The sequence below is a fragment of the Euleptes europaea genome, chromosome 8, assembly GCF_029931775.1.
Source record: "Euleptes europaea isolate rEulEur1 chromosome 8, rEulEur1.hap1, whole genome shotgun sequence".
Taxonomy (NCBI): Eukaryota; Metazoa; Chordata; class Lepidosauria; order Squamata; family Sphaerodactylidae; genus Euleptes; species Euleptes europaea.
Window position 1 is genome coordinate 45,201,356 of NC_079319.1, and position 14,866 is coordinate 45,216,221.

General features: G+C 40.4%; 1 protein-coding gene across 1 annotated transcript in view; it reads right to left on the reverse strand.

Moving 5' to 3' along the window:
• SNTG1 (syntrophin gamma 1) overlaps nucleotides 1–13,961 on the reverse strand; it is a 143,789-nt gene extending 129,828 nt beyond the window's left edge. Inside the window, exons 1-2 of the mRNA XM_056854317.1 lie at nucleotides 13,907–13,961; nucleotides 8,133–8,267 (exon numbers count right to left, since the gene is read on the reverse strand). Of these exons, the coding sequence (XP_056710295.1) occupies nucleotides 8,133–8,267; nucleotides 13,907–13,933 (162 nt within the window). The 5' untranslated portion in view covers nucleotides 13,934–13,961. The remainder of the gene's footprint in view (nucleotides 1–8,132; nucleotides 8,268–13,906) is intronic.
• Between the last annotated feature and the right edge of the window lie 905 nt (nucleotides 13,962–14,866).

A 14,866-nucleotide genomic window follows, 5' to 3' on the forward strand; every position in this document is an offset into this window, starting at 1 on the left:
GGGATCCCCAGGTCCCACCTGGAGGCTGGCACCCTTAGCAGAGCTCCATCAGTGGAAGATGTAGAAGAAGCAGTTTCACCAGCCCTCCAGCCCCTCCTCCCCAAATGGCAATTTTTCCATACAGTTCCTGCAATCCCAGGAATCATCTTTCCAGGACTCAGAAAATGTTGCAGGAATGGAGAAGAATGCTAGCAACTGAATGCACACTATTATGATTACTACTATTTTAATTGTTTCACAAGGATTATTATTTCAGTTGTTTCACAGCAAGTCATCCTATTCTGATGTTGAAAACAGTACTTTAAAACATGTACCATCTATGTTACCACGCAACAATACTGAGAACTGGGGATCTATTTGTTCAGTTTGCAAAAAGCAAGATATTTAGTTAAACCATTTCCCAATGAAGCCCCCCAAGGGCAAGACTGGTGGGGTGCAGGAAGTCAGCATGCTCACCTCTTGGTGGAAATGCAGCCTCACCAAAGACACCCAGGGCCAGTCCAGTCATCTTTCCTCTTTATTGGGTTAACTGCCATGTTGACTTTTGCGTTTTTTATTGTCTCATTTACCTAGTCAATCTCTCTTGTAAACTCCTTTTTCTCTCTTGTTATTAAGGGCAGATCACTTGTTTCTGCATGACCTTCTATCCTACCAACCTAGAATAAATGATTATTTTACTTGGTCTTCCTGTTTCTTTTGTCCAGTTTTTAGCATATGTTTTGATATGTGTTTATTTATTCACAATGGGACATTTTCTGACAGAATTAAAAAAAATTCATTCATTTTATGCCTTCATGGTCTTTATATTTTTATCATCTCTGCTCCTTTTCAAGCTTTCCCTCAGTCCCTTCACTGATCTTAAATTTCATATTTCATAAGCTACGTCTCCGCTTTCTTTTTAATCACACTGCTTTGTATTCCAGGAATGAACTTCAACCATTGATCTGGTCAGCTTATTCTATTTCTTTATCTAAGAAAATATTGGAAACTCACCTTTGTACTGTTTCTTTTCCTTCCTGAGCCTTCTACAGATGAACAAATTATTCCTCTCCCTTATTAATATGCTTGATTTGATCATAAGCATTAAGTATTGTCGAAGGCTTTCAGGGTCAGACTTCATTGGTTCTTGTAGGTTATCCGGGCTGTGTAACCGTGGTCTTGGTATTTTCTTTCCTGACATTTTGCCAGCAGCTGTGGCAGGCATCTTCAGAGGACTCCTGCTGACGAAACGTCAGGAAAGAAAATACCAAGACCACGGTCACACAGCCCGGATAACCTACAAGAACCAATAAGCATTAAAATATGGTCATGTCTCTTATTTTTTGTACAGTTCCTTTAGTGATACATACGGGATAAATACTGATGACAGACTATTTTTTCAAAATGATTCAGATGACAAAAGCAAATATTGAAAAAGCTAAGAAAATAACAGCAAAATAATTTTGAGGTGACAGAAAACAAAAAAGGACAGTGAGAAATAAAAAAATGATACCAGGATTGAGAGCACGTTGGATGAGGAAGGTAAGAAGAACTATAATGAGAAAGGAAAGGAAGGAATAGGGCTTGTTTGAAAAGCTTAGAATGAGTTTTCACTATGTTCAGTGGGAAGTAATATTAGAGATGAAGACATATGAGATTCAGTACCATCAGAAATATATTTTAAGTAGACATAAAGAAATAGTAACAGACATTAGAATGAGAGACAGAGAATTTAAAGGGTTCCAGAATTACCTGGAACCCTGAGTTGCCGGAGCAGGGCGGGAGGAGAGCGATGAAGGCGGCTTGCAAGCGGTGAGGTTGCTTCTGACTTCGCCGCTACATTGTGGCTGCCGTCCCTGCCCTAGCCGGGCTGTTTGAGCTTGGCTGCATTGCAGCCAATCAGCTTTCTTCCCTTGGCTTTGAGGGAGCCAATGGTAAGCAAGACAGCTGGGAGGAGCAGGGCCGGCAAGGAACGGACCAGAGGAGAGTTTTTCACTCTGGTCCTTTTCTCCAATATGAAAGGGGGAGCCGGTTGCCGAGGGCTTCAGTCTGTCTTCAGCTTTCGTCCCACACTCCCTCCCTATTTTGGTTGTTGTTTTAAAACTGTTTTATAATTGTGTTTGTACTATTTTATTGTCACTACTTAGGCGAGGTGGGCATTTGGCAGGATCCATTAAGGAGGAAAGTGGTCTGCGAACCCCTTTCCTCTGGTGCGGGGAATCCCAATAAGGGATTTCGGGGAGAGGCACAGCAGTAAGGCAAGCCAGTGCAGGGGCAGCCAGAAGGCCTCTCCCTAGGTGGCTGTGGGATTTACTTAGTGGCTCACGTCCTGGTATTTTCCAAAAAAAAGCCATCCCTGGTGACTCCAGCGAGACCGCTGGAGTGGGTTACATCCGTCCGCATTGGGGTCAGCAGATGTTGGGGGATCCTGCCTAAAATGCTGCACCAATGCTTACAGTTGTCATTGGAAAATAAGTTGTGGCTATTGGTTCTTGTAGGTTATCCGGGCTGTGTAACCGTGGTCTTGGAATTTTCTTTCCTGACGTTTCGCCAGCAACTGTGGCAGGCATCTTCAGAGTAGTAACACTGAAGGACAGTGTCTCTCAGTGTCAAGGGTGTAGAAAGAGTAATATATAGTCAGAAAGGGGTTGGGTTTGAGCTGAGTATTGTCCTGCAAAAGTATTGTCCTGTAAGTATCAAGATAATGTGCTAATGAGGGTATGGTATGTTAATATGGAACCATTGTATCCTGAAGTGATCTGTTAATGTGTGTAATCCAAAACTAATCTGTATGGCTATTGTTGAATGTTGTCTTTGTCTGGAGGTTTTTCAGGGCAGGAAGCCAAGCCTTATTCATTCTTAAACTCTCCTCTTTTCTGTTAAAGTTGTGCTGATGTTTGTGAATTTCAATGGCTTCTCTGTGCAATCTGACAAAATAGTTGGTAGAATTGTCCAGTCTTTCAGTGTCTTGGAATAAGACCCTGTGTCCTGTTTGTGTCAGTCCATGTTCAGCCACTGCTGATTTCTCAGGTTGGCCAAGTCTGCAGTATCTTTCATGTTCTTTTATCCTTGTTTGTATGCTGCGTTTTGTGGTCCCGATGTAAACTTCTCCACAGCTGCAAGGTATACGATATACTCCTGCAGAGGTGAGGGGGTCTCTTTTGTCTTTTGCTGATCGTAGCATTTGTTGTATTTTCTTGGTGGGTTTAAACACTGTTTGTAGGTTATGTTTTTTCAAAAGTTTCTCCATCCTATCAGTGACTCCTTTAATAAATGGCAAGAATACCTTTCCTATGGGAGACTGTTTTTCTTGAGTTTTCTGATTTTTGTTTGGTTCAATGGCCCTTCTGATTTCATTCTTGGAGTAGCCGTTTGCTAGCAGTGCGTGATTTAGATGGTTAGTTTCTTCCTTGAGAAACTGTGGTTCACAGATCCGTCTTGCACGGTCCATTAATGTTTTGATTATTCCTCTTTTCTGTCGGGGGTGGTGGTTGGAGTTTTTGTGTAAGTAGCGATCTGTGTGAGTTGGTTTCCGGTAGACCTTGTGACCTAACTGAAGGTTTGATTTACGGATGACAAGGGTATCAAGAAATGGGAGTTTACCCTCAATTTCCTTTTCCATGGTAAACTGAATGTTTGGATGGATATTATTAAGATGGTTTAGAAAGTCCATTAATTTTTCTTCACCATGGCTCCAAATGGTAAATGTATCATCTACGAACCTGAACCAGACTGTAGGTTTGTAAGGTGCTGATTCTAATGCTGTCTTTTCAAAATATTCCATGTAAAAGTTTGCTATTACTGGACTGAGTGGACTTCCCATAGCTACTCCATCAATCTGTTCATAAAATTCTTGATCCCATAGGAAATAACTTGTTGTCAAACAATGGTGAAATAAGGCTGTTATATCTTCTGGAAAAATCTGGTTAATCAATGAGATTGTGTCTTTTACAATCAATGAGATTGTGTCCAGTAAAAGACACAGTGTCCAGTAAAAGACACAATCTCATTGATTAACCAGATTTTTCCAGAAGATATAACAGCCTTATTTCACCATTGTTTGACAACAAGTTATTTCCTATGGGATCAAGAATTTTATGAACAGATTGATGGAGTAGCTATGGGAAGTCCACTCAGTCCAGTAATAGCAAACTTTTACATGGAATATTTTGAAAAGACAGCATTAGAATCAGCACCTTACAAACCTACAGTCTGGTTCAGGTTCGTAGATGATACATTTACCATTTGGAGCCATGGTGAAGAAAAATTAATGGACTTTCTAAACCATCTTAATAATATCCATCCAAACATTCAGTTTACCATGGAAAAGGAAATTGAGGGTAAACTCCCATTTCTTGATACCCTTGTCATCCGTAAATCAAACCTTCAGTTAGGTCACAAGGTCTACCGGAAACCAACTCACACAGATCGCTACTTACACAAAAACTCCAACCACCACCCCCGACAGAAAAGAGGAATAATCAAAACATTAATGGACCGTGCAAGACGGATCTGTGAACCACAGTTTCTCAAGGAAGAAACTAACCATCTAAATCACGCACTGCTAGCAAACGGCTACTCCAAGAATGAAATCAGAAGGGCCATTGAACCAAACAAAAATCAGAAAACTCAAGAAAAACAGTCTCCCATAGGAAAGGTATTCTTGCCATTTATTAAAGGAGTCACTGATAGGATGGAGAAACTTTTGAAAAAACATAACCTACAAACAGTGTTTAAACCCACCAAGAAAATACAACAAATGCTACGATCAGCAAAAGACAAAAGAGACCCCCTCACCTCTGCAGGAGTATATCGTATACCTTGCAGCTGTGGAGAAGTTTACATCGGGACCACAAAACGCAGCATACAAACAAGGATAAAAGAACATGAAAGATACTGCAGACTTGGCCAACCTGAGAAATCAGCAGTGGCTGAACATGGACTGACACAAACAGGACACAGGGTCTTATTCCAAGACACTGAAAGACTGGACAATTCTACCAACTATTTTGTCAGATTGCACAGAGAAGCCATTGAAATTCACAAACATCAGCACAACTTTAACAGAAAAGAGGAGAGTTTAAGAATGAATAAGGCTTGGCTTCCTGCCCTGAAAAACCTCCAGACAAAGACAACATTCAACAATAGCCATACAGATTAGTTTTGGATTACACACATTAACAGATCACTTCAGGATACAATGGTTCCATATTAACATACCATACCCTCATTAGCACATTATCTTGATACTTACAGGACAATACTTTTGCAGGACAATACTCAGCTCAAACCCAACCCCTTTCTGACTATATATTACTCTTTCTACACCCTTGACACTGAGAGACACTGTCCTTCAGTGTTACTACTCTGAAGATGCCTGCCACAGTTGCTGGCGAAACGTCAGGAAAGAAAATTCCAAGACCACGGTTACACAGCCCGGATAACCTACAAGAACCAATGAACTCTGACCGTGAAAGCCTTCGACAATAAGTTGTGGCTATTTTACATAAAATTTATTTTCTTTTAGTTCAGAGCGTTGTGTTGTTTGTTATATTTGGTCAAAATGGTAAAAACAGCAGGCTTCTCCTCAAATCTTGCCCTGCGCTGGCAACAACAATGCAAAGGCTAAAATGTAAAACATCATGCATGGTTTGAACCCTATGAGGTCTTCACAGGGACACACATTATATTTTTAATGCTCTCTATTCATATCTGCAGTACAAGGATTTTCTATTTTAATATAATGGAAGCAAATGGTTTTCCATGCAATGTTTTGTACAATATTGTGGTGCATTTTTTTCCCTTGTAGGACTTTCTCCCAAGAATTGTGGTTGCTTCATCTCAGAATCAATGAGAAAGTCCCATATCTAGACTGACAAGAATCAAAGTATAAGAGAGAAGCAGGGTGTAGCTGCTCAGTGGAGAACATCTGTAGCAAGCAGGATTTTAAGCCAGGGCCCTTCAATCTTTTTAAGCCTTTTTTTTTTATATATATAAATTTTATTGGGTTTTATAATAGAAATTTTCCATTGCATTAAACAACATCTATAACAATATCGAATTTCAATTCTAACCTAAAGTTGTTATAATTCCATATCATATAATAAAAAAGAGAAAAGAAAAAAGAAAAAAAGAAATGGAAAATTTTTTGACTTCCCCATCACCTCTATCTGCCTCTTAATAAAAAGTTCCTCCCGTCATAGGTAATCTAATCTTGATAAAATATCAATACCATATATAAAAAACCATAATCTGTTAGTAAATATAATTATGCTTATTCAATATAAAAAAAAATCAAAAATAATCCTCTGGATCAGATTAGAAAATATTCTTCCATTCTTCCCAATTTTAACTCATATTCACAATAATGCATCCACGCCCCCCATTCCCCCAAAAACCGAACGTCATTTTCTTCATTTAGAATAGCTGTGAGTTTTGCCATTTCTGCCACTTCAAACATTTTAACAATCCAGTCTTTTTTCTCTGGAGTTTCTAGCCCTTTCCATTTCGCTGCATAAAGCAGTCTCGCAGCTGTTGTGGCATATATCAAAAAGGTTCTTTGTGTTGCTAAGTCGTCTGGAATCATACTCAATAACATCATTTCTGGTGTTTTGGATATATTCTTTTGTAGTATTAGTCTCAGTTCGTTATAAATCATGTCCCAGAAGTCTTTGGCTTTGTCACAGGTCCACCACATGTGATAAAAGGAACCAATTTCTTTGTTACATTTCCAACAAATAGGGGACATCGTTTTATAAATCTTTGCAATTTTCTTGGGTGTTAGATACCATCTATACATCATTTTATAGATGTTTTCTCGCACTGACTGTGCTTTTATTCCTTTTAAATCTTTAGACCATAATCTTTCCCATTTATTTAAAACAATATCATGTCCCACATTTTGAGCCCAATCGATCATAGTTGGTTTAATCGTGTCCTGCTCACAATATATTGTTTAAGGCAACTTTGGAATTCTGACACAGGGTGATGAGTGCAACTACAAAATGGCTGCCACAGGAGGGGGAGGCAACCACAAAATGGCTGCTATAAGAGGTGAAGCCAACCACAACATGCCAGAGAGGGAGGTCATGCATAACTCTGGTAGTAATTCTTCAGCATTTCAGACAGAAGCTCTGTTCATGAACATATTGTTTTAAAATATTTTCTTGCAAATACACAGTTTTCCTTCAGTAATGCAGGGAACATCATCATGCTGTAGTGGCAGCTAGTGCCAAAACAACCTTTTAAAAGTCTGCCCAGCAAATCAGAACTTCAATGGCCAAACAGAAGTCCTTCTGAGTAAAAGCCCCAACTCTCCCTGCCCTAGGGTTGCCAGGACCCCCGTCTCCTCCGGTGGGAGTTTTTTGGGGCGGAGGTGAGGAAGAGATAGCGTGCGCAGCCGCGCCGATGCAGTCGCATCACTTCCAGTTGCATCTGCAAGTGCCGCATCGCAAGGGACCTTTACCACAAAAACTGGGAGTCTGAGTGGTAAAAGGCCCTTTGCGATGCGGTGCTTCTGGGTGTAATCCAGAAGTGACATGGCGCGGCGGGCAGGTATGTGTGCACATGTGCCCGCTGACCCTCAGCTGGTCAGCGGGCAGTCAGGTGGATTGGCGGGGTTTTGCCCACCACCACCTGGCACTTGGCAACCCTACCCTGCCCACTTGCTGAGCACAAGGAAAGGTGTTGGCGGGTGCCATGGCTCTCATGAACACCATGTTGGGGATTCCTATTTGAAACATTTCCTCCAGCCTCCGTGTATGGAGGGGATTCTTATACTTTTTAAAGAAGGTCTGCCATAGGCCAACCAACTGCAATTCTATTAGAGACCTGTAGTGGAGCAGTGAGAAAAGAGAAAAGAGACTGAATGGGATAAAGGTTTGAAGAGAGGTGAATCCCATTGGAGTCTAGCAACTAGAGACCAGTCCTAGCTGAGGAAATCCCTCATTTCCCACGATAAAAACAAGGGCCTACCCAGTCATTTTACCATAGTACCATACAGTGTATTAGATTGTTATAATGATCAACTGACACCACAAAATGAAAGGCAAGAGTGAATCTGGAAGTGTTAATAATAAATACATTTCAAAATAGATAACCCAACATAAATATTTCATTTTGGATGCAATCAAAAGGGAGAAAGCAATACTTACACCAGAATAGAAAGGTTCACCAGACACACAGATCACGTCTTGTTCTTGAATCGTCAAAATATCTTTAGCTAAGTGCAGCCGCACTTTGAAAGGTTCCTGGTTACCATCCTGCAGCAAACAAATCCCCGTCTTTGTCTTCAAAGGAAGAACAGGGGAAAAAAAGTTGCATTCATTTCCAAACTGCATACTGATAGTTCATGCTGTAGGATCAAAAGGATTTTTCCTCTTTTTTGTTTTTAAGCTGGTATAGTCAGTAAGGCATTCACAGAGGCTGGTGGCACTCTGATAAATCTCCCAGCTTATTGGCTGAAATATCTGAAATTATCCCCAACAAATAGAAACAGTGGCAAAATTGGTAAGCGGTAATATTTTAGCCGCTTGAAGACTTGCTGTATGCAACAATGAATTTAAAAATATCTACTTATCCAGTATACATTTGGTTTCAGCATTACCAGGAGCAAATTCAAGGCAGGTATTTCAGCAACCAGGGTCTTGGTGTAAAAGAGGTCAACCTTGCACATTATAGGGGTGTCATTCAACCACACGTTCAAATCTACGTTAAGCTCAAAGCCATCTAATTAAGCCTTCTCAGCTTAACTGAGATCGCATCAGAACATCGAAATGATATGAAGGATTCCACTTAGTTATAATCCAGTAGCGCTCACCCATCAGAAACATATTGATGTGGACAGAATTGAGCGGGTGCAGAGGAGAACGACGAGAATTATCAGGGGCCTGGAGACCAAGCCCTATGAGGAAAGGCTGAGGGAGTTGGGAATGTTCAGTCTGGAAAAGAGGAGGTTGAAGGGGGATGATTGCTCTCTTTAGGTATTGGAAGGGCTTTCACTTAGAGGAGGGCAGGGAGCTGTTCCTGTTGGCAGCAGCGGATAGGACTTGCAATAATGGGTTTAAATTGCGGGTGGAAAGGTACCAGCTGGATATCAGGAAAAACATTTTTATAGTAAGAGTTGTTCAGCAGTGGAACTGGCTGCCTAGGGAGGCTGTGAGCTCCTTCTTACTGGCAGTCTTTAAGCAGAGGCTGGATAAGCATTTATCATAATCATAATAAACCTTTAATGGCATATAAATTGTTACAATTGATACAAACTATGGTCATAAAATGGATAAGCACTTGTCAGGGATGCTATAAGCACTGAGCAGGGCCTGTATGGCCCCTTCCAACTCTATGATTCTATGATTTCAAACATGTTTCGGATCATAGCTTACATTTGTGTACTGTTGAACTAATGTGTGTCTAAATCCAGTTGGTCAAAAACATCATCCAGAAGGAAGCTTTCCAAGCCAGAGCATGATGTATATCTTGACAATTCAAAATGAAACTGGTCAGAGAGTAATGTTCAGTGGTGCCAATCTCCAGGTGGGGTCTGGATATCTATTTGCAAATGATCTCCAGATGTCAGAGATCAGTTCCTCTGGAGCAGACAGCTGCGTTGAAGGGTGGAACCTACAACATTATGCCCCACTGAGCTCCTTCCCCAGGTTCCACTCTCAAAACCACCAGGAATTTCCCAACTTGGAGTTGACAAACCTGTAATGCCCTGTAAGCTGTCTTACCATGTCACTGAAACTGTGTTTCTGCTGCTTTAACCTTTGTTTTCAAGAAGGGCACTAAGCTATTAAACTGGCACTTTCCTTCCTTATACTGGAGATCAGATACTTGTTAGACCTCAATAGGCACCTTGCATATTATACATACTTCTAAGGCTCAACCACTTCTTCCTATCAGTGAATCTTACACCCCTAGATTTTATATTGCTGCTCACCCATTCATGACTGCCCACCCATTCCAGATTTCTCTGCCCTGTTAGAGCTGTTTAACTTCCCCCACTTCATCTATATACTGCTTCAGATTAAATATGTCTGGAGGAGCATCTCTCTCTTTTGACCCCTTCTTAATAATAAACTTCCAGCTGTTAACAGTAAAAAGAGACAGGAGTCGGTCCTCACATACACAATGGAAAGGGGGAGGGTACCTGCCTTGAGTATCACATCCCAAAGTCTGTTCCAGTATAAACCAAGCAGATCATCATTCTGTTCCCCATGCTAGGAGACTACATACATTTTATATTCCCATGCATTTAGAAGGATGACCCCATACTAGCTCTTTTTGCGATTAGCCATTTGTCACCACATGCCACATTACAGGGAACAACAAGCTGCAACAAAAAGGTATGGCTTTACACATCATGTATTGTTTAATTACTAGGAGTAACATACTAAGTAATGTGTCGACCAAATACTGGAGTTCAGTAAGCCAGCTGCAGCACTTAGGCTAATTAATTGGGAGGGACACACCCATGTAGCAGCTTGTATAGTGTATGAGCGTCAATAGATGGGTAGAAATGAAAATCTCCAAACTATGCAGTATTCTCACTTCTAACTATAGACAGAGGATGACCACCTGAGAGACTACCAGTTGCAGTGATAGGATCCTCTACTCAAAGCACAAGGGCGCATTAAGAAAACATCTACAGATAAAGAAATATTTAGTCAGGTATGCTGAAGATTACCACACCATTGGCCAATTAATTGCCCCATCACTCTTTAGCTCACTGTAGTATTAGACAGGCTTCAGGTAGCCAAGACAAATGTGTATGGCCCAATTAAATGTTGCCCTACCCCTAGCCAGTAGATCATGATTCTGACACTCAGTTAGACTGAGAAGTTGCTTCTCTCTAGGTACAATTTATGGAACAAGGACATTATTAGGGCTCGTGTCTTGGATACTCGGAGAAGAGAGAAATTTTAATTATTTTATAAGTTCCCTCAGCCAAAGAAAGTAAGATGTGAAAAAACACCTTTTGAAACAAACCTCCTAGGATCTCTTAAAAGGAGCTGTGGACAAGCCCCAGTACCTCACAAGTAATCTGAGGACTGCCTGAGGTAAGATTATGTTTGGAAAATATTAAATTGTTTATGTAGTTGTTCTGCTTTACTTGACTGCACACTTCTAACTTGGCTGATTACCCTATAAAACCTCCTGAGAAGCTTTATGAAAAGAGCTGTGGGCAAGAATTAAGTGGCACATAACTATATAGCTGAAATAATTAGCCATCACAATGAAATTAAAATACAAGTCAGCATTGTAACACATGTGGGCAGAGTTTGCTTACACGTTGAACAAGGAAATCAAGCATGAGAAATATCAACCTATCTGGGGCTATGTAATGACTGGTTGCATCTGTGCAGAAATCTAATTTACATGAGTAAACTAATATATAGTGAGGTCTTAGCAGTCTCTTTATTAAAGTATGAAAAGTACTGCTGCTTTAAATTAAACCTTCAATTCAGTTATATCCTTTCCTTACGCACATGAAAGCAGTGTTAATGAACATATATTAGGTACACTCTTATGGGTGGAAAGATTATTTAATGTCTAATAAACCTTTAAAAAACTACCTTTAAATATGCTCAAATTAATGTTTGAGTTTTATTTTCATATAACCTTAATTCTGGCAAGCTCAGAGACAAAAAGGGAAGCAATTAAAATTGTTATTTTGCATTGTTATTTTGCATTATTTTATCAATGTTCATACACATGGGTTGCCAACCTCCAGGTGTGGTCTGGAGGACACCCAGAATTACAACTGACCCCCAAACCACAGCGATCAGTTCTCTTGGAGAAAATGGCTGCTTTGGAGTCTATGACATTAGACTACACTGAGCTCCCTCTCCTCCCCAAACCTTTCCCTCCCAGGCTCCTCCCTCAAAATCTCAAGGAATTTCCTAACCCATAGTTGGTAACCCTACCACCCTCAAAATCTCAAGGGATTTCCTAACCCATAGTTGGTAACCCTACCACATGCAGCCCAGTAACAAAGAAGGGAAAAAATACAAGTAAACTAAGGCAAAGTCCATGTTTAACCCATGTCATTTTCCTTTTATGATATTTTATTTCGATTAAAAGGCTTAGAGTTTAAAGAAATGTCTCCAGTCCATTTGGATCTAGGGAACAAAGTTCACAGAGTGTGAGCAGTTAGTAAAGTTGCTCTTGTATTACCAACTGCCTAGGGTTGCCAACCTCCTCAGTCTGGCCTGCAGCAGAAGAAAGAAGGCCTGATTGAGCAAACTTCTGATTTCTTTGCAAGTATATGAGGTGGCCAGCCAAGGAGAAATTGCATATTAGAATTTCTTTTTTAGGAGATATTATAAACAAAGGGTTTTCCAAGTTAGTTGTTTTGTGGTTAAGATATTATGTAAACGGTTTCCCATGAGTGAGTTTGGCCCCCAGCAGGAGACAGAAGGCCTAGATCTTGACTTACGAACTACTAATTTATTTATAGGCCCAAGACACAGAAATAAAGAATCAAGGGCAGAAGCACTGGAGGGTGCCACTGAGGAGCATATAGGGGAATAAGAAGCTGTGCACTTCTTAAAAGTTAACATTTGACTTTCTCTTTTCTTTGTATTACTGGGCACCATATGCTAGGATTTGCCTCTGTTCTGAGTACCCTCTCTGAAGGGCATGAAGATCCTGTCTCTACAAAGGTTGCTATGTTCATAGCACTTACATTTGAGTTATACCAGTGATTGTAAAACTGAACCTGACCCCAGAAAAATATCCACACAATGGTGTCTGTGACTGGTGAGGGGACATTTCTATAAACCTAGTGAAAGACACAGGCTTGCAGAAAAATTTGAAGGTCTAAAAAGTACATCCACCAAATAGAAATGTGATAAAGAAAAAGAACATTGTGAGAAATTTTGAGACTTTGTAGCAAAAGCTTCGTCACCATTTTAGGTGAGGCAACCCCAAACAACACTGCCAAGGCTTCTATGTCTCTGTCGTCAGTTAAGGGGAGATAGAGAGAAAAGGAGAGAAAGCGAATAAGGTAGAGATAGGAAGGAAGGTGGGAAAGGAGAGTGAAGGAGGCAAAGCTGAAGGAAGAACAGAAAGAGGTAGGTGGATGGGTGAAAAGAAAAAGGAATAGTGAGGGGAAATAAAATAAAATCGTATGGGGAGGGGAATACAGTGGGGACAGGGTCTGCCCAAAAGTCCTCATGGGTCTCCTGCTTGTCATATTTCTAGAATCCATGGTTACCCCTTCCCCCCAGTGCAGTTCAAAAATCACATCACAGGGGCCACACCAGGTGAGAAACTCCCAAGGTTTGCAGAAAAATACAAAAATGTTTAAAGAATAAAATTGGAGGGGGTTATTCTTTCCCAAACCATAACAGCAGTGTCTGTGAATATGTGGACATCACATGAAGAAAAATTGGGAGGAAGTGTGGGGAAATATGGCAATCCTTAAAGGTGCCTGACAATCGAAGGGGAGAGAACAGAGGTGGGGGTGTGGAGTGGGGAGAGAAGAGATAAAAGGAGAAACTATAGGGAAAGTGGGGGCAGGAGAATATGGGCAGCAAGGGTGAGTAGGAGGAAGCTGGAAAGGATGGCGTATTAAATCAGGAGCTGATACGGGGGCACAGTGGACATGGTGAGTTGGCAGGTAGGACAAGCTGGTGAGAAAGAGCTAGAGCTGAAGTAAAGGAACAGAGGCAAAACAAAGATGGATCTTGGGGTGGGGGGGTGGACAAAATCCTGCAAATGTCCTCCATCTGGTACATCCATAACATGTTTGATCTGCTCAATATGTTTGAAGAAATTTTAATTTTAAGTCTAGTTAACTGAGAATTAATTTGTCATCTTCCAAGCACAATTAATCAATTTAGATATTTCTTACTGAAAAAATATAGAACGTCATAACCACTATGAGTACTTCTCCCACCCCCAAGTTACAAACATTTAGCATTACCTCTTCACATGCAGTCCTGAAATCCATGTGCTATGGCACAGAAGAGGTATTTGTCTAAAAGAAAAGAAGGATGTATTAGAACTGAGTTAGCAGCTATCAAACACTGAAAGTAATTTTTTAAGAAAGAAGCAGGAAAAAAAATGACTAAACTGAGGCTGTCGTATTTTGGTCACGTCATGAGACGACAAGAGTCACTGGAAAAGACTGTCATGATAGGAAAAGTTGAGGGCAGCAGGAAAAGAGGAAGACCCAACAAGAGATGGATTGACTCAATAAAGGAAGCCACAGCCTTCAATTTGCAAGATCTGAGCAAGGCTGTCAAAGATAGGACATTTTGGAGGACTTTCATTCATAGGGTTGCCATGAGTCGGAAGCGACTTGACGGCACTTAACACACACACAGAAAAAAACTGCATTATTGTTTGCATTGGTAAGGGTTTGAAAGAAGTGATAAAGATCTTAATAATATATCAGTGAATGAAGCAGATCATCAAGTTTTGATGAAGCATGCTCAACCGATCAATTAAGTATGATTAAAGGTGAGCGGATCCTTTCAGGTACTTCCTGACATATTAGGCGTTCAAAATAACTTGATTATGACTAAACTTTTAATTAGAACCGATATTTTATACTTAATCTTTTTTGTTTATTTTCTACAGCAATATTGCCTGCAAAATTATTTTAGCATTAGTGCTTCTTGTACCAAAATGACTAATGTCTCCTTTTTAGCCTTAATTTTAAAGTTATATATAATCCCATTAGATTCTGAAAATTTTATCCATATGCATTCTCCCTAAGAAACCATATGTCATTTATCAGAGAAATGTGCTCTTTTTTTGTCTGAACCAGTTTAAGAGCAAACATATCCCTGATTACCGAATTGTGACACGCGCTACAGTGCTAGCTTTTTTAACAGTGAAATGGTTTGTGAAATTGGCTTTTGCCCAAATGCATTTCCCT